The sequence below is a fragment of the Bufo bufo genome, chromosome 9, assembly GCF_905171765.1.
Source record: "Bufo bufo chromosome 9, aBufBuf1.1, whole genome shotgun sequence".
Classification (NCBI taxonomy): Eukaryota; Metazoa; Chordata; class Amphibia; order Anura; family Bufonidae; genus Bufo; species Bufo bufo.
The window spans coordinates 221,604,131-221,630,659 of NC_053397.1; the positions used below are offsets into that span (position 1 = coordinate 221,604,131).

The 26,529-nt window shown below is 44.7% G+C and overlaps 1 protein-coding gene across 11 annotated transcripts in view; it reads left to right on the plus strand.

The window, feature by feature from the left end:
• DAB1 (DAB adaptor protein 1) overlaps positions 1 to 26,529 on the plus strand; it is a 230,960-nt gene that overhangs the window by 187,909 nt on the left and 16,522 nt on the right. For 4 of the 11 annotated variants that reach the window (XM_040408230.1, XM_040408231.1, XM_040408233.1 and 1 more), the window contains 3 exons: positions 2,189 to 2,236; positions 9,925 to 9,987; positions 24,058 to 24,166. In XM_040408230.1, the coding sequence (XP_040264164.1) occupies positions 2,189 to 2,236; positions 9,925 to 9,987; positions 24,058 to 24,166 (220 nt within the window). The remainder of the gene's footprint in view (positions 1 to 2,188; positions 2,237 to 9,924; positions 9,988 to 24,057; positions 24,167 to 26,529) is intronic. The other 7 variants (XM_040408236.1, XM_040408239.1, XM_040408240.1 and 4 more) reach the window with 3 other exon arrangements.

The window sequence follows — 26,529 nt, forward strand, 5'->3', positions numbered from 1 at the left end:
CTGTGTACTATTTTGTTAGTTTACTTTTATTTCACAGGTTGTTGCAGAAGGTCACGCTATAAATGATAGAATAACACTGAATATATATCATATGTAATCCAGCAGCAGAATAGTGAGTGCAGCTCTGGAGTATAATACAGGATGTAACTCAGGATCAGTACAGGATAAGTAATGTATGTACACAGTGACTGCACCAGCAGAATAGTGAGTGGAGCTCTGGAGTATAATACAGGATGTAACTCAGGATCAGTACAGGATCAGTAATGTATGTACACAGTGACTGCACTAGCAGAATAGTGAGTGCAGCTCTGGAGTATAATACAGGATGTAACTTAGGATCAGTACAGGATAAGTAATGTATGTACACAGTGACTGCACCAGCAGAATATTGAGTGCAGCTCTGGAGTATAATACAGGATGTAACTCAGGATCAGTACAGGATAAGTAATGTATGTACACAGTGACTGCACCAGCAGAATAGTGAGTGCAGCTCTGGAGTATAATACAGGATGTAACTCAGGATCAGTACAGGATAAGTAATGTATGTACACAGTGACTGCACCAGCAGAATAGTGAGTGCAGCTCTGGAGTATAATACAGGATGTAACTCAGGATCAGTACAGGATCAGTAATGTATGTACACAGTGACTGCACTAGCAGAATAGTGAGTGCAGCTCTGGAGTATAATACAGGATGTAACTCAGGATCAGTACAGGATAAGTAATGTATGTACACAGTGACTGCACCAGCAGAATATTGAGTGCAGCTCTGGAGTATAATACAGGATGTAACTCAGGATCAGTACAGGATAAGTAATGTATGTACACAGTGACTGCACCAGCAGAATAGTGAGTGCAGCTCTGGAGTATAATACAGGATGTAACTCAGGATCAGTACAGGATAAGTAATGTATGTACACAATGACTGCACTAGCAGAATAGTGAGTGCAGCTCTGGAGTATAATACAGGATGTAACTCAGGATCAGTACAGGATAAGTAATGTATGTACACAGTGACTGCACCAGCAGAATTGTGAGTGCAGCTCTGGAGTATAATACAGGATGTAACTCAGGATCAGTACAGGATAAGTAATGTATGTACACAGTGACTGCACCAGCAGAATTGTGAGTGCTACTCTGGAGTATAATACAGGATGTAACTCAGGATCAGTACAGGATAAGTAATGTATGTACACAGTGACTGCACCAGCAGAATAGTGAGTGCAGCTCTGGAGTATAATACAGGCTGTAACTCAGGATCAGTACAGGATAAGTAATGTATGTACACAATGACTGCACCAGCAGAATAGTGAGTGCAGCTCTGGAGTTTAATACAGGATGTAACTATGTATCAGTACAGGATAAGTAATGTATGTACACAGTGACTGCACTAGCAGAATTGTGAGTGCAGCTCTGGAGTATAATACAGGATGTACAGGAATGTATGTACACTGTGAGTCCACTTTTGTATATAGATTTTGGGGGACATTTATTATGAATTATACGCCACTTTTTTGCATATTAATGTTGCAGATTTTGTCACAATGTTTTTTTTGCTGCAAAATCTGCAACTTTTTTCCACTCACACCAATTTTCCTGAATGCTGAGAAAAGGGGATTAAGCGTTGGGGCTCCGGCTGACCCGTCTCATTTATTATTTTCCACTTCAGCTTTTGGCATGGAAAATTACTTAAATCTTCCCAGGTAAGGGAGCTGGTGTAGAGTTTAGTAGGCCGCACAGGCCTGCTGGAGGAAGCACCAAAGTTATGTAGAATCTTGCGCCTCCACGTGACTTTGGCGCATCCACCAGCAATACAGAGGGACTAAGACCGCCATCTAAATCGCTGGTGTTAATAAATGTCCCCCGATGTGGTATACAGACTGTAAAGTCAGTGGACATCTTGCCCTTTATCTCTAGAGCTGAATCATGATTGCAGATGGGATCAATATTGATGTCTCCTTTTGCATGAGCACTCCAGGATCGCACTGTGTCTACCGGAGCTTTCGTCACGACCTTTATAACGTGTGACGTGAATTGACGTTCCCCTTGCTCGATCTTCTCTGTGATAAATGTCTCCCATTATTATTATCATTCCTGGGGTGTCCCCTCCTCCGCCGCGTCCTGTGATTCATCCTCCTCATATTCATCGTTGTCGCTCATTTCACTGTCATCGCTCTTTGCTGTTACAGAACGGAGACTTCATTTCTTTTGATGAAAATCCTTCTGATGTCATCGAGGTAAGATCGGCCGAGGGAGCGCCGCTAGAGAAACGCGACAGAACGCGGTTCTGATGATCACAGGGAATCTAATCCGATCTTATAATCCATGATTACAATAAATGATAATCACCAAAATCATCACTAATCAAAGAAATCGATGAATTTAATGTACGTCCTGTAACACGGGGGTCCTGCACATGTACCCCAATTCTCATTGTCATATCACAATATTCAGTGTTAAAGGGCCGGTGCGACCTCTTAGGAAATTTGGCGCATCTTGGACTGTCCAGAGCTCAAAATGCAATCAGTCATCGGCTTTCGATACAGTTTGCAACATTTTCAACTTTGAGAGAAATTCCCACCTTTTTTAATATTTCTGCTTGCTGCCAGTGAATGGAAGCATTCTTGTTTCTTGCTCTGTCCTGGTCCTGCTCACACAGGAGTCTGGAGGACCACCCATGGTCAGCTGTATCCCACAGGGGCCATTAGTCTGTCCCTGTGATGCATGGAGCACTCAGATCTTTTGGAGTAAGGGTTCCTATTCATTAGGTTGTTTCACAGGAGAATGGGCCCCCGCTATGGTTCCTACGGGCTCTATGGGTTTATGGACAGGCTCGGGTTTATGGTATAGGCTCTGTTTTATGGCACGGCGCTCACATCGTATTTTTTTGCCCATTGCCCCTTGTCCCACCTTCTCCCTCGTACAGGAGGGTTTGCCCCTCTCCCAGAAAGATGTCCCTGTCAAAACAACTGGGCAATAGGCTATGGCAGCGGTAGGCAACCTCCGGCACTCCAGCTGTTGAGAAACTACAACTCCCAGCATGCATACTTGCTCTGCTCTTCTGAGAACTCACCTAGAAATGCATGAAGCATGCTGGGAATTGTAGTTTTGCAACAGCTGGAGTGTGGAAGGTTGATGGTCCTTGGGCTATGGAATGTTTTAATCTCCAATATTAATGCTATTAAAGGGGTACTCCAAAGGATAGGGGATAACTATTAGATCAGCGGGGGTCCTGCCACTAGGACCCCCACCAGTCCTTGGATCCCCCGAAATGAGCTCTGTACTGTTCTGTCCCTAGAGATGAATGGAATGGCAGTGCACATTGCCCAACCTGCCAATTTATAGTGTTGAGCGCAAATATTCGAATCGCAAATTTTATTCACGAATATCGCCACTTTCGAGGATTTGCGAATATTATAAATATAGGGCTATATATTAGTATTCGCGAATAGTGTTGAATATTCTAAACGTGAATATATTACATTGCCGATTTTTGCAATCAAGTAAACAATGACTGGAGATCACGAATTCTCAAATTTGCTAATTTATAGGCGAATATTCGGCCAAAAATTTGTGAAATATCGTGAATTCGAATATTGCCTATGCCGCTCATCACTACCAATCTATTCATTTCGGGGAGCCCAGCAGTAGGACCCCCATTAATCCAATAGTTATGCCCTATATTGTGGATAGGGGATCACTTATCACAACCGGAAAACCCCTTTAAACCTGGGAATAATTTTAATCTCTATATGAAGTGTCTTTTCCCCGACCCTCATTATCTGCCGCTTCTCTTTTTCTAAACTAATAAAACTTTTAATGACATTTTCCTGGCCGCCTCTCCACAAGCCGCAGCCGCGCCGCCGCCCTCTCCATCTCTTCCCAGCTCAGCCTCACAGTAGAAATGTTTAGTTCTTCATGTTTTTCCTTAAGTATAAAATTATTGATTCCTGATCCCTCCTTACTGCTGACAGGCAATAGCACCATGTGAATGACCCTTTACAGCATCGTACTGCAGTCCAATGCATGGTGATCCTTAAAGGGGCAGTCCAGAAAAAAAGGGATACATTGTATAATGCAGGTGTGGAGAGGGCAGTGCACCAAATATGGCAGTCACATGCCACCAGTTTTACCTGAACTGTTCATTTATAGTGAATCTCCACCCTTCATTATAGCGACTAGAGCTCTCTTGTATTGATACAGAGGTACAAATTCTCAAATGATGTCTGTCTGAAGCCACCACTAGGGGGAAAATAGGAGCCTGGAGAAAATTCTATCATTGTTATACTCATATTCCATAACCTTCTCAGCTCCCCCTAGTAGTGGCTGTATATATCTGTATGCAGTAATCTCCTGAGCTCCCCCTAGTGGTGGCTGTATATATCTGTATGCAGTAATCTCCTGAGATCCCTCTAGTGGTGGCTGTATATATCTGTATGTAGTAATCTCCTGAGCTCCCTCTAGTGGTGGCTGTATATATCTGTATGTAGTAATCTCCTGAGCTCCTTCTAGTGGTGGCTGTATATATCTGTATGCAGTAATCTCCTGAGCCCTCTAGTGGTGGCTGTATATATCTGTATGTAGTAATATCCTGAGCTCCCCCTAGTGGAGGCTGTATATATCTGTATGCAGTTATCTCCTGAGCTCCCTCTAGTGGTGGCTGTATATATCTGTATGTAGTAATCTCATGAGCTCCCTCTAGTGGTGGCTGTATATATCTATATGCAGTAAGCTCATGAGTGCCCTCTAGTGCTGGCTGTATATATCTGCATGCAGTAAGCTCCTGAGCTCCCTCTAGTGGTGGCTGTATATATCTGTATGTAGTAATCTCCTGAGCTCCCTCTAATGGTTGCTGTATATATCGTGGTGGCTGTATATATCTGTATGTAGTAATCTCATGAGCTCCCTCTAGTGGTGGCTGTATATATCTATATGCAGTAAGCTCATGAGTGCCCTCTAGTGCTGGCTGTATATATCTGTATGCAGTAAGCTCCTGAGCTCCATCTAGTGGTGGCTGTATATATCTGTATGTAGTAATCTCCTGAGCCCCCTCTAGTGGTGGCTGTATATATCTGTATGTAGTAATCTCCTAAGCCCCCTCTAGTGGTGGCTGTATATATTTGTATGTAGTAATCTCCTGAGCTCCCTCTAGTGGTGGCTGTATATATCTGTATGCAGTAAGCTCCTGAGCTCCCTCTAGTGGTGGCTGTATATATCTGTATGTAGTAATCTCCTGAGCTCCCTCTAATGGTGGCTGTATATATCTGTATATAGTAATCTCCTGAGCTCCCTCTAGTGGTGGCTGTATATATCTGTATGTAGTAATCTCCTGAGCTCCCTCTAGTGGTGGCTGTATATATCTGTATGCAGTAATCTCCTGAGCTCCCCCTAGTGGTGGCTGTATATATCTGTATGTAGTAATCTTCTGAGCTCCCTCTAGTGGTGGCTGTATATATCTGTATGTAGTTGTGGCGAAACCGACCTCGCCACTGGGTTTTGGAGAGGACTGGCTGCTGGCCTCTTGCCCCAGGATTATGGGCCATATACTAACTTTTAAACCCCTGAACCGATTCAAGTGAATTTTGGATAGGTTTGTCCCCACGTTATACTGTTTGAATTAATGTAAGTTATATGTATGGCCAATGTAAACTCACAAAGTTGTAACAATCTATAATAATTGTAACTTGTCAGCTTGGGAGGAAAATGCTGGGTGTGTTTCTATTGTGCCATTGTCCCATTGTGTGTTTAAATGGTGATGTCTGTCCTGTTGTATCTACATGTGTATTGGCGATCTCCCTTTGTTCTGAGAGATAATTGGATTGCTCCTCAGGTTGTCTCCAGACAGAGGGGAGGAGACCATGATGCATTGTGGGGATATGTTGTCCTATGTCACAGTCTTCATTCTGGTCCTCTGGGGGCGTGAACGATTGGTCTCTGTAGTTACATTGTATGTGTTGTTAATTACTGATTGGTTGTATTTCAAACCCCTGTGGGCAGTACTATGTTTGTGGTTTATGAATAAAAGAGGCTGTACGTGAAGTACAGTCAGACCACTGCTTGACCCTCAACACGGAGCATTGTCTCGTTATTGGGGGGATTCACTGTATGCTGTTAGAGGCTGACTGCCAGAAGTGTAAGCTGATCCCTGTTCGTCTGCTAGCAGCTATTCGTGAGGTTCCAGTTCGGAGTGCTACTTTGTATCCAGTTCGGGAGGTTGGTGTCCTGCAGTAGCTGTGCCTGTCTCTCAGAAAAGGGGCTTATCGCCTGAACAGATTTTAACCCCTTGTCTGCTGAAATGGTCCGTTACATTGGTGGCAAGCAGCGGGATTGTTCCTACAGCCAGAAGGACAGCTACAAAGAAACATCATTCCCTGGAATTACAATTTGAGGGCAACGCATGTCCCAGTACAGCGACCCTGACAGCACCAGAATGGAAACAGCAGTGGAGTACGATGAGGGTGTCATGGATGACCGAGATGCAGTCCACAAAGGCATCTGGTACCAGGTACTGGGTATTGTGGAGTATATGCAGGACGAGAGACTCCCCACGGAAGACCAGCAGTTGCAGAAGCGAGTAGCCCTGCGGATGCCCTTCCTGGGAGAGCAGCCTCGGGAGGAATGGGTAAAGGAATTGGAACTCCTAGCATGGCGGGAGCTGTGGCTGGAAGATGCCTACCAGGCGCTCTGGTGGTATGGGGCACAGTACCTACCCAGGACAGCTGAGCATGACAAGCCGGAGGGAGAGGAGTTTGATGGTCCTGGCTTGTTATGGGAGACTTTTTCAGAGCTGGAGTTTGGGAGCCCTACACAAGCCCGGTTCCATGATCTCTTGGAATGGAGGGAGAGCAGGTATAACTGGGACGACACTCATGAGATTGAGCAGGACCTGGTCCACGTGGTGACCCGGGAGATGGAGCTGGAACAGGGCTACCAGCAGCTGTTCCACGCCAGTGAGAAGGCTCAGCAGGACAGTAAGGTGACAGACCCAGTCTCCATTCCCCAGCGGCAGTGTGAATTGCAGGGAATTGGGAGCCCAGTCTCCATTCCCCAGCGGCAGTGTGAAATGCAGGGAGAGGAGAGCAGCGCCCTCCCTCCTCAGCGGCAGGCGGAGTTACAGGGGGCAGAGGTAGTTGTTCCTGCCCCCCAGCAGCAGCATGATTTTTTGGGAATTGGGAGCCCAGTCTCCATTCCCCAGTGGCAGGCGGAGTTACAGGGGGCAGAGACAGTCGGTCCTGTCCCCCAGCGGCAGAGTGTCCAGCAGGGAATAGAGAGCCCAGTCTCCTTTCCCCAGCAGCAGGACACTGTATTGGGAGCGGAGACGGTCGGTCGCCCTCCCCAGCGGCTGGAAGTATGTATGGGAGAGGAGCTCATTACCCCCTCTCCCCAGCGGCAGCTTAACGCACCAGGGGGACAAAGTAAGCCCCACAACAGTGCAGATGGGACCGTGGTCTCTGCACTTACAGCACAGGGGGTAGAGACAGTCGGTCTCCCCCTCCAACAACCAGGCTCCAACCAGGCTTCTTCCGTGGTAGCGCTGGCACCAGGGCAGAGTACCGCTGATCCCTGCCCACAAAGCAACCTCCACTCCAAGCCAGGGAGCAACACAGAGACTGGGAGTACCAGCTTCCAACATAACCTTGGTGGACTCACTGGACAGAGACAGGCTACTAAAGTCAACAGGTCCAGTATTTGGTTGTGGGTGGGCTGCCAGACTAACTCAGGTACCGACCGGCGTGAGGTCAGGTATCTGGTTAGTCTTCCCTGGGGGGGGGGGGAGATGTGTGGCGAAACCGACCTCGCCACTGGGTTTTGGAGAGGACTGGCTGCTGGCCTCTTGCCCCAGGATTATGGGCCATATACTAACTTTTAAACCCCTGAACCGATTCAAGTGAATTTTGGATAGGTTTGTCCCCACGTTATACTGTTTGAATTAATGTAAGTTATATGTATGGCCAATGTAAACTCACAAAGTTGTAACAATCTATAATAATTGTAACTTGTCATCTTGGGAGGAAAATGCTGGGTGTGCTTCTATTGTGCCATTGTCCCATTGTGTGTTTAAATGGTGATGTCTGTCCTGTTGTATCTACATGTGTATTGGCGATCTCCCTTTGTTCTGAGAGATAATTGGATTGCTCCTCAGGTTGTCTCCAGACAGAGGGGAGGAGACCATGATGCATTGTGGGGATATGTTGTCCTATGTCACAGTCTTCATTCTGGTCCTCTGGGGGCGTGAACGATTGGTTGCTGTAGTTACATTGTATGTGTTGTTAATTACTGATTGGTTGTATTTCAAACCCCTGTGGGCAGTACTATGTTTGTGGTTTATGAATAAAAGAGGCTGTACGTGAAGTACAGTCAGACCACTGCTTGACCCTCAACACGGAGCCTTGTCTCGTTATTGGGGGGATTCACTGTATGCTGTTAGAAGACCGATTGCCAGAAGTGTAAGCTGATCCCTGTTCGTCTGCTAGCAGCTATTCGTGAGGTATCAGTTCGGAGTGCTACTTTGTATCCAGTTCGGGAGGTTGGTGTATCCTGCAGTAGCTGTGCCGGTCTCTCAGAAAGGGGCTTATCGCCTAAATGGATTTTAACCCCTTGTCTGCTGAAACGGTCTGTTACAGTAGTAATCTCCTGAGCTCCCTCTAGTGGTGGCTGTATATATCTGTATGTAGTAATCTCCTGAGATCCCTCTAGTGGTGGCTGTATATATCTGCATGTAGTAATCTCCTGAGCTCCTCTAGTGGTGTCTGTATATATCTGTATGTAGTAATCTCCTGAGCTCCCTCTAGTGTTGGCTGTATATATCTGTATGTAGTAATCTCCTGAGCTCCCTCTAGTGGTGACTGTATATCTCTGTATGTAGTAATCTCCTGAGCTCCCTCCTTCTCATTAATAAAAGTTACCATACCAAAAATTTTGGGTGCAGTTTGGGATAATGTAGATTATTCTCTAGAAGTAATTTATTGAGCAAATTCCATAAAAGTCATAGGGTGAGGCGAATTTATGTTTTCCATTTTGAGTAATTTTTCTGCTGTAATTCATCCAAAATTGCATAGGAAAATGTATCCATTACACAAACAGATTTTGTGAAATTGCAGTTTTTTTCATGGTTTTATATAAACTTGTGTGAGCTAGAATTCAAATGAATGGGAAGAGTGGCAGCCCCATGTAAAGATGAGCACTGTGCCTGTTTAAACAACTTGGACCCTATATTTTGCTGATCACCGGGGGATTGGGAGGGGGGTTGCAAAGTATGAACCCTCAGCCATCAAGCACTCCCCTTTAAGGACCTTTATTAGATTTTATTTTGGGTTGTGTTAATTTAATTTAATATAATATAAATAATAATTCATGTAAAAAATTTACTGCATGGGAAAAAAAAAAATTTGCACAAATTTTTTAAATCCTTGGTGTAAATCTGTATAAAATTGTTTAATCGCTTTTCCTCTCCAGATTGCTGTTAAAGAAAAATTCCAGTCAAAGACCTTGCGCCTCCATTATAGTTACAGTCTGGTTGACACATTGTTACATGTAACAGATTTTTTTTCTCCAAAATGTTAATAATCAGCCCCTTTCCTTTTACAGAAGTGAGATGGGCAGGTCCACACAGTCATGTGACAATTAAGCTCTGCCCATGCTTAAGAAAAATTAAAGTGCAATGGCAGATAAAAATGCATCATGGGAGATCAAAATTATGGATTTATATATTATTGTAAAGCTATTAAGCCCAGCATGGTCTGAGAGCGGGGGCGGGGTCAGTCACATTAAACAATGCGATGACTGGAGTTTTCCTTTAAGTCCTGATCTATATACTGTATACTAATTGCTGATCATGTGATACATGGACAGACATGATGCTGTGTTGGGCCCATAAGAAATCAGTAATGTTTTCTTTCTCTTACCCCTTTTTGTTTCCTCTTAGGCTGTGACACAATTAGCACTTTTTGGAGATATGTCTACTCCGCCCGATGTAACGTCTCCTTCTGTAAGTATGGCTTGAGATTTTTATTTCCTCAGGGATCTAATCCTAGTTTTTCATAAAAGATAAGGAAATGCACGTAAAATAATCACAGTGAAACAATGTAACCATGTAATAATAATAATAATGTAAAATACTGTGTATTCAACCCTCTAGAAAATGGGAAAAAAAAAAAACATCCCAACAGTGTGTCAGTGGTAGTATCATATTATGGGGAGGTTTACCCTCAGCAGGGACTGGACATCTTTTAAAAATTTAAAGGGGTTGTCTAGGATTTTTTAATTTTTTATTCTCCCACCTGGCAGGACCTATCTGCTCCTGCCACTCTGTTCTTACTCTGTGGCTCTTGGTCTGTCCTCACTGGATGGGGTCACATGTGCCGCTGCAGCCAATGACTGGCCTCAGCTGTGACACATGATCCAGCAGTAATATTCTGCTTGGGCTGTAGAGCGTTTGTCATCACTTACATCCACGCTGCCCCAATTAGGGTTCACAATGTATAGTTTGAATTAACCTATCTGAGTCTTTTTGAGACTGTGATAGTCTTAAAGGGAAGGTGTCATTAGAAAATGACCTATTCGTTTTTACACTAAACATATTTTTACTGAATTTTTCAAGATTTTAAATGTAATTTTCCATGTCAATATCTATAGTAAAAAAAAAAAAACTGGCATTTTCGCACTGGCTACCAAGCCTAAAAAAAGGCACCACTTCTCAGTCGGTTCAGACCACTTTTCAGCAGTCATCTCATAATCATCACTGTCAGGATTACAATGAAATATATCACTACTGAATAGATAACACAGGATCCACCATTCCCAACAGGTGATATCACAGCTTATCTGCTCCCTCCTGGCCTCTGCAGAGGTCACAGAGCATGCCTGGAATGCTCTCCTATAGAAGTCAATGGGGTCCCGATCCTGTCCATTGTGTCTATGCTCCATGGGGCTGTAAAGCATATTTCTAAACGCTGTTAAGAACAGCTCAGGCAAGATGGCCGCCCCCATGATCATATTCAGGAAATAGAATTAAATAAATTTAGAAAATAAAAACTGATTAAGGGCTCATTCACATAAACCTATTTTTCTTCCGCTTCCGTTCCGTTTTTTTTACAGGTCCGTATGTGGAACCATTAATTTCAATGGGGCTTTAAAAAAAATGGAAATGACTCCGTGTGCATTCCGTTTCCGTATGTCTGCATGACTGTTCCGCAAAAAAAGATAGAGCATATCCTATTCTTGTCCATTTTGTGGACAAGGACAGGCATTGTTACAATGGATCCACACAAAAAAGAAAGATGCAACGCGGATGTCACAAAGATGTCATCAGTTTTTTTTTTTGCGGATTTGTGTTTTGCAGACCACAAAATACATACGGTCGTAAGGGCTCATGCACACAACCGTATTTAATTTACAGTCTGCAAAAAACACAGATCATCAAAATATGCGAAAGACGTCTGTGTGCATTCCGTATTTTGCAGAATGTAACAGCTGGCCCCTAATAGAACAGTCCTTGTCCCTAATGCGGACAATAATAGGACATGTTCTATTTTTTTGCAGAGTGGACATAGGGAAACAGAATGCAAACGGAGTAACTTCCGTCTTTTTTGGGGACCCATTGAAATGAATGGTTCCACATGTGGTCCACAAAAAAATTAAAAGGACGGAAAGAAAATACGTTCGTGTGCATGAGCCCTAAAAGGATGCAGCATTTAATACTATCTGCTTTTAACTGGCAGAAAAAAAATCTGTACCACATTCCCTTTAACCCCTTAGGGACCTATGACGTATCGGTGATCGGAACAAGGTGCCTGCTCAAATCATTGAGCAGGCACCTCAGCTAAATGCGCGGGGGGGTACCGTGACCCCCCCGTGTCGGCGATCGCCGCAAACCGCAGGTCAATAGACCCCCAAAAGTTCAAGTCCCAAAGTGGGACAAAAAATAAAGTGAAAAGAAAAGTTGAAAAAGTAAAGTTTCCCCCCCCAAAAAATTTAAAGTTTCAAGTAAAAATAAACAAAAACATAATAAAATAAAATTGGTAAAAAATAGGGGAAAAAAGTATACATATTAGGTATCACCGCGTCCGTATCGACCGACTCTATAAACATATCACATGACCTAACCCCTCAGATGAACACCGTAAAAAATAAAAAATAAAAACTGTGCTAAATAAACATTTAGCATTTTTTTGTCACCTTACATCACAAAACGTGTAATAGCAAGCGATAAAAAAGTCACACACACCCCAAAATAGTGCCAATAAAACAGTCATCTCATCCCGCAAAAATCATACCCTACCCAAGGTAATCGCCCAAAAACTGAAAAAATTATGTCTCTCAGTGTACATATCGCCTTCCAAAAACCGTACGGCATTCCTTTCCTTCTGCGCCCTGCCGCGTGCCCGTACAGCAGTTTACAGCCACATATGGGGTGTTTCTGTAAACTACAGAATCAGGGCCATAAATATTGAGTTTTGTTTGGCTGTTAACCCTTGCTTTGTTACTGGGAAAAATTTATTAAAATGGAAAATTTGCCCAAAAATTTTAATTCTGAATTTTCATCTCCATTTGCCAATAACTCTTGTGGAACACCTAAAGGGTTAACGACGTTTGTAAAATCTGTTTTGAATACCTTGAGGGGTGTAGTTTCTTAGATGGGGTCACTTTTATGGAGTTTCTACTCTAGGGTTGCATCAGGGGGGCTTCAAATGGGACATGGTGTAAAAAAAAACAGTCCAGCAAAATTCTTGTGGAACACCTAAAGGGTTAACAAAGTTTGTAAAATCAGTTTTGAATACCTTGAGGGGTGTAGTTTATAGAATGGAGTCGTTTTTGGGTGGTTTCTATTATGTAAGCCTCGCAAAGTGACTTCAGACCTGAACTGGTCCCTAAAAATTGGGTTTTTGAAAATTTCTGAAAAATTTCAAGATTTGCTTCTAAACTTCTAAGCCTTGTAACATCCGCAAAAAATTTAATATCATTCCCAAAATGATCCAAACATGAAGTAGACATATGGGGAATGTAAAGTAATAACTATTTTTGGAGGTATTACTATGTATTATATTGAAACTTTGAAATTTGCAATTTTTTTTACAAATTTTTGGTAAATTTGGTATTTTTTTATAAATAAAAATGAATTTTTTAGACTTCATTTTACCACTGTCATGAAGTACAATATGTGACGAAATGATCTCAGAACGGCCTGGATAAGTCAAAGCGTTTTAAAGTTATCAGCACTTAAAGTAACACTGGTCAGATTTGCAAAAAATGGTGAAATAGGGCCGAGTCCTTAAGGCTGAGTTCACACGAGCGTGTCCGGATAAGGTCCGGATGCGTTGCGGCAAACCCGCGCGAATAGGTACGCTATTGCAGTCAGTTTTGACTGCTATTGCGTTCCGTTGTTAAGTTTTTATCGCGGGTGCAATGCGTTTTGCACGCGCGTGATAAAAAACTGACTGTGGTACCCAGACCCGAACTTCTTCACTGAAGTTCAGGTTGGGTTCAAGGTTGTGTAGATGTCATTATTTTCCCTTATAACATATAAAAAATAAAAAATTATTAACTCACCTTCTCCTCTTGATCGCGTAGCTGCCGGTCTCTTCTTACTTCTTTAATCATGAGCTGCCGGCTAAACTAGGACCTGTGGTGACGTCACATCACATGGTCCAATCACATGGTCCATCACCACGGCGAATTCAAATACTGCCTATGCTGCTCATCCATATAATTAAAATGCAGAAGTTCTTGGATTTCTGAATTTGATTTCTGGGCGGAGTTTAGATGGATGGGGCGTCGTTTAAGATATAGAAAACTATTATTTTTGTATTTACAAAAAAAAATGTGAGATCGTTTTAACCCTTTCTATGTGCAGGGATGTAACATATTGTAGGACACTGACTTATATGACGGTAGAGATATTGAAAATGATGGCACTTAAAGGGCTTGTCCACTCCTTACTACTGATGACCTATCCTCAGGACAGACAATCAATATCTGATCAACAGAGGTCCGACACCCGGGACCCCCACAGTTCAGTAGCTCTGGTGCAAGAAACTGGCGCCAAAACCACACATTGTGGAGGGAGCTGAGTGCTGCAGAGCTGTTCCCACTGAAGTGAATGGTAACCAGGTTAATCCACTACATAATGGATGGAGGTGTGGTACCGGAACTACCTCGAAACAGCCAATGTGCAAGGGGGGGTCCCAGGTGTGAGCCCCCTCCAAACCCCCCCTCACAGAACTGGGTTGGCCATGAAATGTATGGATGCTTCGGGTCCTCCAGAGTGACTCTTTGTGGTCCTTTACTGTTCTGGCTTGGAGTTTTACCTGTCATATATTTCTTCAAAGTGAATTTTTTTTTCTTGCATAAAATATAATAACTGTATAAAAACTTGTATACGGAGGGAAGTCACGTGGCCGCTCATCTGATACATTATTACAGACAGAAGTTTTATTCTCTTTGAGGTGAATTCCTCCCCAAGTCTTCTGTAAACAGACCTTTATTCTTTAATTGTGAAACATTTAGCAATTTTTAGCAATACAGATACATTGTTTCAATGTCTCAGCATTTCTCCCACGGCCGATGGGATTGTTACAATGTTACAGCCTGGAGCCAAGGTTTCCTATACTGATGCTTTAAACAACCAAACGGAAGCTGGATAAGGCTACTTTCACACTAGCGTTAATATTTTCCGGTATTGAGAGACATCATAGGGTCTCAATTCCGGAAAAAAAAAACGCTTCCATTTTGTCCCCATTCATTGTCAATGGGGACAAAACGCAACTGAACAGAACAGAGCGCTCCAAAATGCATTCCGTTCTCATACCGGAGAGCAGCGTGCTGCGGTTTGCGTTCCGTCCTGGGATGCGGAGCAAGACGGATCCGTTTTCTCTGACGCAGTCTGACACAATAGAAAACAGGTACGCCCCCCATTGCGTTTCAGTGGAGTTCATGACAGATCCGTCTTGGCTGTGTTAAAGATAATACAACCGGATCCGTTCATAAGGCCTCTTTCACACGGGCATATGCGCCCCATGGTCGCGCTGCAGCCCGCAAAATGCGGGCCGCAATGCACGAGCACAGTCCGTGGGGCAGCCGCAGCGGATCGCAGGCCCATTCACTTGAATGGGTCCGCGATCCAGCCATTCCGCAGAAAGATAGGATACGTTCTATCTTTTTGCAGAACGGAAGTACGGGACGAAACCCCACGGAAGCAGTCTGTAGTGCTTCCGTAGGGTTCCGTGGTTCCGTTCCGCACCATTCCGCATCTCCGGATTTGCGGACCCATTGAAGTGAATGGGTCCACATCTGTGATGCGGAATGCCCATGGAACGGCGCCCGTGTATTGCGGATCCGCAAATGCGGTCCGCAATACGGCAGAGGGGCGCACACGCCCGTGTGAAAGAGGCCTAACAGATGCAGACGGTTGTCATATCAGTAACGGAAGCTAGTGTGAAATAAGCCTAAAAGTGTGATTAGGTCATGGACATGGATTTTCAGCTACTGGATGTTTATATTCATTGACAACAAGCAAAGATCTTGAAAATGTTGAAGTGATCATTCATCATTCAGCTGTAATGTGTAGAAGAAGCCAGCAGGAAGTGTTCAGTCTTCCCGCAGCGCCCCCAAAGGAGACATTCTGTATTACACAGTTTAGAATGTACCCCTCAGATGCCGCATTCATCACTGATCGCGGCATCTAACTTGACGTCATATGTCACCACGCACAGGATTTCTCGTGGGCTCTTCAATCAAGATGGTGGCAGCAGGCTCTTGCGATCAAATGGATGAGGTAAGTATGATTTTTTTTTTGTTTTTTTTACCACGAAGCACAACGAAATTCAACTTTGTGGCAAACTGAATTTTCCCTTTAATTCATATCGAAGTCCACTTCAGCACTACTGCCAACCTATGGCCTGTGTTTCCTGGGCCGAGCGCGGTCGTGTGAATGGTCCCTTACTTAACTGGAATCCCATGTTTGGGTTTCTAAACCTGACAGCTCCTTTAAGGCCCCTTTCACACGAGCGAGTATTCCAGGCGGGTGCAATGCATGATGCGAACGCATTGCGCCCGCACGGAATCCGGACCCATTCATTTCAATGGGGCTGTGTACATGTGCGTTGGTTTTCACGCATCACTCTTGCGTTGCGTGAAAATCACAGCGTGTTCTATATTCTGCGATTTTTCACGCAACGCTGGCCCCATAGAAGTGAATGGAGCTGCGTAAAAAGCAAGTGCGGATGCGTTTTTCACGCCTGGTTGCTAAGAGATGATGTTTGTATACATTCAGTTTTTTTGCATTGCACCCGCGCGATAAAAACTGAACGCGATCGCAAACAAAACTGAATGGACTTGCTTGTGAAATCGCACAGTTTTCACTGAACGCATCCGCAACGCATTCGGACCTTATCCGGACACGCTCGTCTGCAAGGGGCCTAAAGGGTTTTCCAGCTTTATGTAAAAAACATAATTACTTATTAAAGGTTGTACCTTAGAACTTTTAGTTACAATTGATCACCATTTTACGAGCTCTGCTTGCTGTCAGTGAATGAGAACATTCTTATTTGCATTCATAAGCAGTAAGGCTAGGGCTACACGACGACACGTATCTCGCGACATTTTGTCGCACCAATGTCGTGCGACAATTTTTATAATGATAGTCTATGGTGTTGCGTCGCAGTCAATCCATGATGGATTTTTCAGCGACTTTCGCGTCGCAGTCGCAGCATGTCGCAGTGCAACACTATAGACTATCATTATAAAAATTGTCGCACGACATTGGTGCGACATCGGTGTCGTCGTGTTAGCCCTAGCCTAGGTCTCTATATATTGATTCCTGCTCACAGCTGGATACAGTCCAGACCGGGGATCAGCAACCTCCAGCTGTTCTGAAACTACAACTCCCAGAATCATTCTTTCACTTTTAAGAACAGCCAAGTTGGGAGTTGTAGTTCCGCAGCAGCTGGAGAGCCAAAGGTTGCTGATCGCTGGTCTAGGCAATGCTCTGTCAGCTACACAGACTGATACATTGTAGCAAACCAGGAGAAGATGTTGTGCAGCTTCTGCTGTTGACTGATTGAAATGCAAATTATCGTGGAAAGATGTGAAAAGGTTTGTGGCAAGATTTAGGCTGGTTTCACATGGGTGTTGCGGGTGCGTTGCGGAAAAAGATGCCGCTGCGTTGCGGGAACATGCGCGATTTTTCCGTGCGAGTGCAAAACATTGTAATGCGTTTTGCACGCGTGTGAGAAAAATCGGCATTTGGGTTTGGTTCGGGTTTGGGTTCGGTGTTGTGTAGATTGTATTATTTTCCCTTATAACATGGTTATAAGGGAAAATAATAGCATTCTTAATACAGAATGCATAGTACAATAGGGCTGGAAGGGTTAAAAATTATTAAAAATAATTTAACTCACCTTAATCCATTTGCTTGCGCAGCCCAACTTCTCTTCTGTCTTCTTCTTTGAGGAATAGGACCTTTGATGACGTCACTGCGCTCATCACATGGTCCATCACATGATCTTTTTAGCATGGCAAATGATCATGTGATGGACCATGTAATGAGCGCCGTGACGTCACCACAGGTCCTTTTCCTGTGCACAGCAAAGATGAAGACAGAAAGAGATGCCGGCTGCGCGAGCAAGTGGATTAAGGTAAGTTATATTTTATTTTTATTTTTTTTAACCCCTCCAGCGCTATTGTACTATGCATTCTGTATTCAGAATGCTATTATTTTCCCTTATAACCATGTTATAAGGGAAAATAATAATGATCGGGTCTCCATCCCGATCGTCTCCTATCAACCGTGAGTGAAAATCGCACCGCATCCGCACTTGCTTGCGGATGCTTGCAAATTTCACGCAGCCCCATTCACTTCTATGGGGCCTGCGTTGCGTGAAAAACGCACAAAGAGGAGCATGCTGCGATTTTCCCGCAACGCACAAGTGATGCGTGAAAATCACCGCTCGTGTGCACAGCCCCATAGAAATGAATGGGTCCGGATTCAGTGCGGGTGCAATGGGTTCACATCACGCATTGCACCCACGCGGAAATCTCACCCGTGTGAAAGGGGCCTTAGGGCTCATGCACACAAACGTATTTTTTTTTTCCCTGTCCATTTAGTTTTTTATGCAGCCTGTATGCGGAACCATTCACTTCAATGGGGCCGCAAAAAAAACCAAAAAACAGAAATGACCTTGTGTGCATTCCGTGTCCATGTGTCCGCATGGTAATTCAGCAAAAAAATAGAACATGTCCTATTATTGTCCGTATTACGGAAAAGGATAGGACTGTTCTATTAGGGCCGGCTGTTCCGTTCCGCAAAATGTGTGTTTTGCAGATCCGCAATTTGCTGACCATAAAACAGCCAACGGTCGTGTGCATTAGCCTTTATCCAAAGGATATGGGATAAGTGTCTGATTCGTGGGGGTTAAAATTTTGCCCCCCCCTCCCCCAATCATAAGATTCGGTACAGCCCTCATTACCCCCCTATTCATACAGCGGACCCCCATCAGTCATGGTCCTAGGGGTCAAACACTTTTTCCTATCCTGTAAAGTAAAATCTTGGATAACCCCTTTCAGCATCATTATTCTTTGGCTACATGTAAAAAAAAAAACGAATGCCATCCGTTTTTTTTTTTGCGGATCCATTGTAGCAATGCCTAAAACGGACAAGAATAGGACATGTTCTATTTTTTTTGCGGGGCTAGGGAACGAACACACGGATGCGGACAGCACACGGTGTGCTTTTTGCATTTTTTGCGGACCCATTGAAATTAATAGGTCTGCATCCTATCCGCAAAAAAAACGGAACAGACATGGAAATAAAATACGTTCATGTGCATGAGGCCTTATATTGTAACGCCCTTTTAAGGCCTCATGCACACGACCGTAGTTCTGGTCTGCATCCGAGCTTCCGCTTTTGCGGCTCGGGTGCGGACCCATTCACTTCAATGGGGCCGCAAAAGATGCGGACAGCACTCCGTGTGCTGTCCGCATACGTTGCTCCGTTCCGAGGCCCCGCAAAAAAAATATAGCATGTCCTATTCTTGTCCGCTTTGCAGACAAGAATAGGCATGTCTACAATGGGCCGCCCGTTCCGTTCCGCAAATTGCGGAAGGCACACGGGCGGCTTCCGTTTTTTGCGGATCCGCGCTTTGCGGACAGCAAAAAACTGCACAATCATGTGCATGAGGCCTGAAGAGATTGAATTATTCAGACAGCTTATCCCCTATCCGCCAGATGTCTGATTGGCGGGGTCTGACTATAGGTCACAGCTCCCCCGGTGGTCATGTGTGCGTACGGTCACTGCATCCAGCTCTCTGGGGATGACGGACGTGGGGGAGCAGTTGTACTCAGTCCCCTAGAGCTGAATGGAGCAGTAGACATACATGTAGGTGCCGCTCCATTCAAACCCCACCCCCAGCGGTCAGTCCTCGCCAATCAGGCACTCCCAGGGGTAGGCAACCACCGGCACTCCAGCCATTGCAAAACTACAATTCCCAGCATGCACATTTACTGTGCTCTTCTCCAAACTTCCATCAGAATGAATGAAGCATGCTGGGAATTGTAGTTTCACAGCAGCTGGAGTGCGAAGGTTGCAAAGCCCTGCTCTATCCTGTGGATTATATATGCAGTACCAGTCCTGACCACATGGTGCGCTGCACTTTCATTCAGACACATGTGGTACATTACTCTAAAGTTCCACCTAGTGGTAGAAATATTTATTGCAGTGATTCCCATTTTCTGCCTCTGCCAGTTTGATGTTCACATTTTGAGTTGTTTAGCTGTTTTATAGTCATAGTGCTGCTAATATCATATAATATAATACTAATAATAATAATAATAATAATAATAATAATACATCTGTTCATGAAATACTAAGCCATGCAGGGTGCCCATAAAAATCAGCCAGAACCCAGAATCCCCTGTAAACTGCTGTTTATAGATCTGAGGATGACGCCCTCGGTAAAGGCGGATTTAACCCTTCCAACCTCATCACAGGCAAAAGGTTATTACAGACAGATTCGCTATTCCTTAGGAGGAAAGCACAAGACCATCAGCACCCCTCCCCCGCCCCCTCCAGGCTCACGGGGTAACTTTTCGACTCGGGTTGACATTTGTGCACTGAAAATTGCTTAATGTTATTGCTCTTTTCTTGCCATAATAAAACATTTTGGCATATGTGAGCCTTGGGGATAAATTAGGGCCGCGGGCATCTGTCTGATTAACTGCAGTTGTTTAGTGAGGGTGGAAATGGATAATTGAATGAAATCACTGGGAAAGCAATGGCCGGGACCGTGCACCAGGCGCTTCAAGGCGTCCCCGGCCATATATATAGATCCATGTATGGTATATAGCATCCGGGATATCTGTATCCAGTAAGAACAGTGACAGAAAAGAGAGTCTCCATAAGGGTTAAAGGAGAACTCCGCGCTGCGTTACATGATTGGCGTCACTGGGCATTGTGTGACATCCATGGTGGTTTTCACCTCTCCTCCTCCACGGCAGTCGGGAGAACAAATCTCTCTGTCCGCATCTTTTGTAGCCTCATTGAAGTGAATGTGTCCTCCTCCGACCCGCAAAAAATGCCAATCGGAGGCGGACAAAAAATTAATTTGTTTGCATGAGCCTTAAGGGCTTATTCACATGAACGTAAGGGCTTAATGCTGCATACGGCATTCTGAACTGGTCTTTTGCACCTTAATACAATATTTGGAGTGAGTGCAATGTGGTTTACACCTCTGTATAATGGGGCACGTTTATTAAGCTCGCTGTTTTTTTAAGAGTAAAAAGATAACTGATGTATTTGAAACACTTGTCTCAAATTTATGATCCTTAACAAATCAGTTTAATTGTATTTGGTTGAAGTCTGACCTCTAGTGGTGGTTCTCTTGTAAGACAGGTTCATATTCACTAAGACTTGTCTCATTGGTTTGCATATAAAAAATAATGCAAATGACTGGAAGAAAAAAGTCACAACTGCATCTCTTTCAGTGTAAAAAAAATTGTGCACGTTCCCCACAAAACAGATGTGAAAAATAAGCCTGGTTAGGAGCAGAGTAAAAATAAGACTAATTTATTAAGATGCTGGTCTTAGGCTACTTTCACACTAGGCGCAAAATCAGTTGGTAAATGAGGCTTAAAAATAAGACAGTCAGAAAGAGATTTTTATGAAATGTGCTGCAATATGTGTGAAAGTGCACCAGAGGCTTACCTGGCATGGGTTGCGACTTTTTTGCAACTTTTGCAGAAATCACACATAGTAAATGAGCCATAATCCAGGTCTAATCTGACTTTCAGCTCTTAAAATATCACAAAAATTGACCAAATGTCGCAGAAAACAGTGCAGTTGACATAACTTGCAACTTTTTTAGGACACAAAATTGACATACTTGATTTGATAAATGTCCTCCATAGTTACCAACAGTGATGGTCAGTTCGCAGGGCTGCCATCTTTAGTAAGGTAGACTCACTGGTCCGGCGATGCACAGGTAAGCCCTTACTTGTGCCTGTGCCGGGAGCCGGTCTGAAATCAAACGCAGTCACCGGGAGCAGGCACTTCCAAGAACAGCCCGATGAAGGCCCCCGACGGCTGTTCTCGGAACTGCCTGTGAACCCTTAAAGTGGCCCCGTTTTATAGTTGGGTGCAAATTGATGAAGGCAGGGCCAGTAATACCATATTGTGCACATTATACCGCCCCAACAGAGCCAAATACCACAGTCCATCACAAAATACTGCCCCAAAAACTTCCACTGGTCGGCCGTGAGGAGTGACCAGGCGGCCCCATGGTCATCGGCCCACCGGGATATTTCCCTGTAAGGTCTATGGCCAATCCGCTCCTGCAACAGTCCCAGGAAGCAGGCTGGATGGAGGTAGGACGACTGCAAAGGGGATGGGAAAAGTTTGTGCACATTTGCCCCAAAGTGGGCAGCTTGTGGGCGTGTCCTTGGTGTTTCGTGGGGGTCTGACTACGAATCAACACCCTCTAATTGGTGCATAGCTGCGTACATCTGGGGCCGTACATTGGGTTATATCACGAGAGTTTCCCTGGGGTATATGGGGAACCTATGCTACAGACATGGTGGGAATAAAGCCTTATTACAGGTCTGGTTCGTGGTGTGTAGTGTTGAGCGAACCTGTTTTTAAAGTTCCGCGTCCAAAGTTCGGGTTCGGGTTATTGAAGAATCCCGTTATGGATTCCTAATTCCGTTATGGTCCGTGGTAGCGGAATCCATAACGGGATTCTTCGATAACCCGAACCCAAACTTTGGACGCAGAACTTAAAACACAAGTTCGCTCAGCACTAGTGGTGTGCATTAATACAAGGTTGATCTGCACTGGTGGCGGTGTTATTCGGCGGTCTTTCTTTTGCCGAGTATTTATTAAAAGTCTCACAGCAGTTGATGAATTAGACGCGGCGTATTGTTATTAGTCTGACCTCTGGTTTTCAGTTGGACAGGTTCATATTCACTTGGATCTCATTTATTTGCGCTTGAAAAAAGTTTCGTTTGTAAGGTCCCTTTCACACGGGTGCAATGCGTGAGGTGAACGCATTGCACCCGCACTGAATCCGGACCCATTCATTTCTATGGGGCTGTGCTAATGAGCGGTGATTTTCACGCATCACTTGTGCGTTGCATGAAAATCGCAGCATGTTCTATATTCTTTTTTTTTCACGCAACGCAGGCCCCATAGAAATGAATGGGGCTGCGTGAAAATCGCAAGCATCCGCAAGCAAGTGCGGATGCGATGCGATTTTCACGGATGGTTGCTAAGGAGACAAGGGATGAGCGACCCGGGACCCCATTTACTTTATTATTTTCCATTATAACATGGTATAAGTGATGCGTGAAAAATCACCGCTCATGTGCACAGCCCCATAGAAATGAATGGGTCCGGATTCAGTGCGGGTGCAATGCGTTCACCTCACACATCGCATCCGCGTGGAATACTCGCCCGTGTGAAAGGGGCCTTAATGCAAAAAACTGTTGCATTTCACCGCTCCAAACAGACAAAGAAAAGTCCAGCAGCCGAGGGGTGGAGGGGAAATTAGACAGTTTTTGTGACAAACTCAGATGCACCTATATAAAGAGTTCAAAAACTTCTGAATTCATATAAAAAGTCAAAATAGTCGAACAAGGTGCAAAAGCCTCCAAAACAGGCGCAATTTCAATAGTAAATACAACAAAAAATAAGACTAAAAACAGATGTAAAGACATTCAGACGACCATATCTGTTTTACGGTCTGCAAATTACGGATCTGCAACACCCAGGTACCGCATTTTGTGGAACGGAACACCAGCCCTATTCTTGCCTACGAAACGGACAAGAATAGGACATGTTCTATCTTTTTTACAGAGCCACGGAGCGGACGTACGGATGCGGACAGCAGGCAGTGTGTTGCTATCCACACCTTTTGCGGCCCCATTGAAATGAATGGGTCCGCACCCGTTCCGCAAATGTATACAGTAATGTGAATGGGCCCTCTATGTGCCCCCCTTTCCTCCTGTATTGTCTGTATAGAAGGTGCAGCAGGGTCTGTGCTTTATGGCGGCTGCAATTAATAAGAATTAAAGGGGCTGCTCTGCGGGTTCCTGAATGTGTGTATAACAATGATACATGTACAGCAATGTACAGTAAAAGTCCCTTAATCCGGCCTCTCCCTAACCTAACATGATCACATTTTCCAGATTATTGGATGAAGTTGTCCAGGATTAGACTAAAATGCCTGCTTTCTTCTAAAATCAGCGCCACCCCTGTCCACAGGCTGTGTGTGGCATTGCAGCCCAGAACCATTCACTTGAGTGGAGCCGAGCTGCAATACCAGACACAACCTGCAGACAGACGTGGCGCTGTTTCTGGAAGGAGGCAGCCGTGTTTTTCTAATCCAGTGCAGTCGGAAGGATTTCCCCGGATTATCGGCGTACCTGGCAAATGACAGACTATTGATGCGCCAAGGTGTCGGATTATAGGACGTTTTCTGTAGATGCAGCGATTGGTGCATGACTTGTACTCTTCTTGTATCGATGCTTTATCTTTGTAACCAGATCTTCTTCCTGTCGATTTGTCTTTCAGACCCCGGCGACTCCAGGTGATGCCTTTATGACATATCCCACCCAGCTCCACCCAGCCATTGCTCCCATGTTCGGACCCCTTTCTTACAATCCCGTTGCGCTGCCATCAGGTGAAAACAGGCCTTTGTCTATTTTGGAAACACACAGTGATAGGGAATAGTGGGGGGGCATGGGTCTACGTGGACCTCGTGGACCCCGGTGGGGAAGGTCCCTGCAGAAGACATTGGGTCAATAGATTTTTATCGCTATGTCATGTATCATCACAGCTGTCACGTTTGGCCGGCAGGTGCTGCTCCTCCCTGCGTGTAGTTACAGGGGAGACACGTACATGTCCTCCGTGCATGAAGCATGACACACGTCCGGATACTCTGGGCTGGAAACCACAGTGGAGGGTTTTACTGCAGATAAAGAAAACCCGCCAGCTCTCCTGATAAAGGCTTGTTCACACGAACGTGCCATATTTTGCAGTCCGCAAATTGCGAATCTGCAAAACACGGATGCCGCCCGTGTGCCTTCCGCAATTTTTGCGGAACGGACGGGCCTTTATAGAAATGCCTATTTTTGTCCGCAAAACGGACAAGAATAGGACATGATCTATAATTTTTGTGGGGCCACGGAACAGAGCAACGGATGCGGACAGCATACGGAGTGGAAGTGAATGGGTCCGCACCCGAGCCGCAAAAATGCGGAACCAAACCACGGTCGTGTGAATGAACCCTAACTCTGTTTTAGTAACTAATTGCATTCCTCATCTTTTCTGGGCTGATCCTCTGATATTCCTCTTAGAAATGTGTGAATACGAGTATTCCGCGCGGGGGGCAATGCGTGAGGTGAACGCATTGCACCCGCACTGAATCCGGATCCATTCATTTCTAAGGGGCTGTGCACATGAGCGGAGATTTTTTTCGCATCACTTGTGCGTTGTGTGAAAATCGCAGCATGTTCTAAATTGTGCGTTTTTCACCCAACGCAGGCCCCTCAGAAATGAATGGGGTTGCGTGAAAATCGCAAGCATCCGCAAGCAAGTGCGGATGCGGTGCGATTTTCACGCATGGTTGCTAGGAGACGATCGGGATGGGGACCCGATCATTATTATTTTCCCTTATAACATGGTTATAAGGGAAAATATTAGCATTCTGAATACAGAATGCATAGTACAATAGGGATGAAGGGGTTAAAAAAAAATGTAAAAATAATTTAACTCACCTTAATCCACTTGTTCGCGCAGCCGGCATCTCTTCTGTCTTCTTCTTTGCTGTACAGGAGGAAAAGGACCTGTGGTGAAGTCACTGCGCTCATCACATGGTCCATCACCATGGTGATGGATCATGTGACGGACCATGTGATGAGCGCAGTGATGTCGTCAAAGGTCCTTTACCCAAAGGTCCTGAAGACAGAAGAGATGCCGGCTGTGCGAACAAGTGGATAAAGGTGAGTTAAATTATTTATTTATTTATTTTTTAACCCCTCCAGCGCTATTGTACTGTGTATTCTGTATTCAGAATGCTATTATTTTCCCTTATAACCATGTTATAAGGGAAAATAATACAATCTACACAACACCGAACCCAAACCCGAACTTCTGTGAAGAAGTTCAGGTTTGTGTACCAAACATGCCGATTTTTCGCACGCGCGTGCAAAACGCATTCAAATGTTTTGCACTCGCACTGAGAAATCGCGCATTTTCCTGCGACGCACCCGCATCTTATCCGGCCCAAATCCATGACGCCCGTGTGAAAGAGGCCTAAGGAAAAAAAATTCTGAATTGCTATTGCATAAGAAATACTATAATTTGCCAAACATGTCAGGAAAGGCGACACGCAACGCTGGGACCCAGATGTTGTCTCCTGATAGTGAGTCCTTGAAGCATTAAAGGGATTTGCAGATTTTTATTATTATATGATTGAGGTACGGCAAAAGAGGGTCCAAAAGCTTGTACATAACCGACATAAGGGGAGCGGGTGCGTGCAATGAGCCCATGACCCGTCCCAGCTTCGGTAACCCTTCTGTAGCAGAGAGTCACAACCCTGAGGGTCCCAGTCTGTGGGCTCCCACCAGTGCTATCTAAAGGAAGTACAACCCCATGGAACTCGGATCCATCCTGCAGAAGGGGAAGAGGATTAAACCCAGCAAGGAAAATCTCACCTAAAATTCTTCCTGCTTCTTTAAAAAGAAATGGCGGCATCCATTGACGCAAAACTGCATGATTCCGCCCATGATGTTTGATGTTTTGTTTGCAGTCGTGGCCCCCCAATATCTGAATGTGAGACCCTGGCCTAAAGTTGTCGATTATGAGATATATTTTAGAAACTCCTCTCCCCCTTCAAATATTTAAAGGGCAAGACAAAGCAAAGCACTGTGTAAAGAGGGAGGAAGGGTTAGGGTATGCAGGGGTGCAGGGAATTCCAGAGGAGCTCCGAACTTTGGGTGCACATGGAGGTGTGAAATAATCATTTAAAGGTCGAGTCCCCTT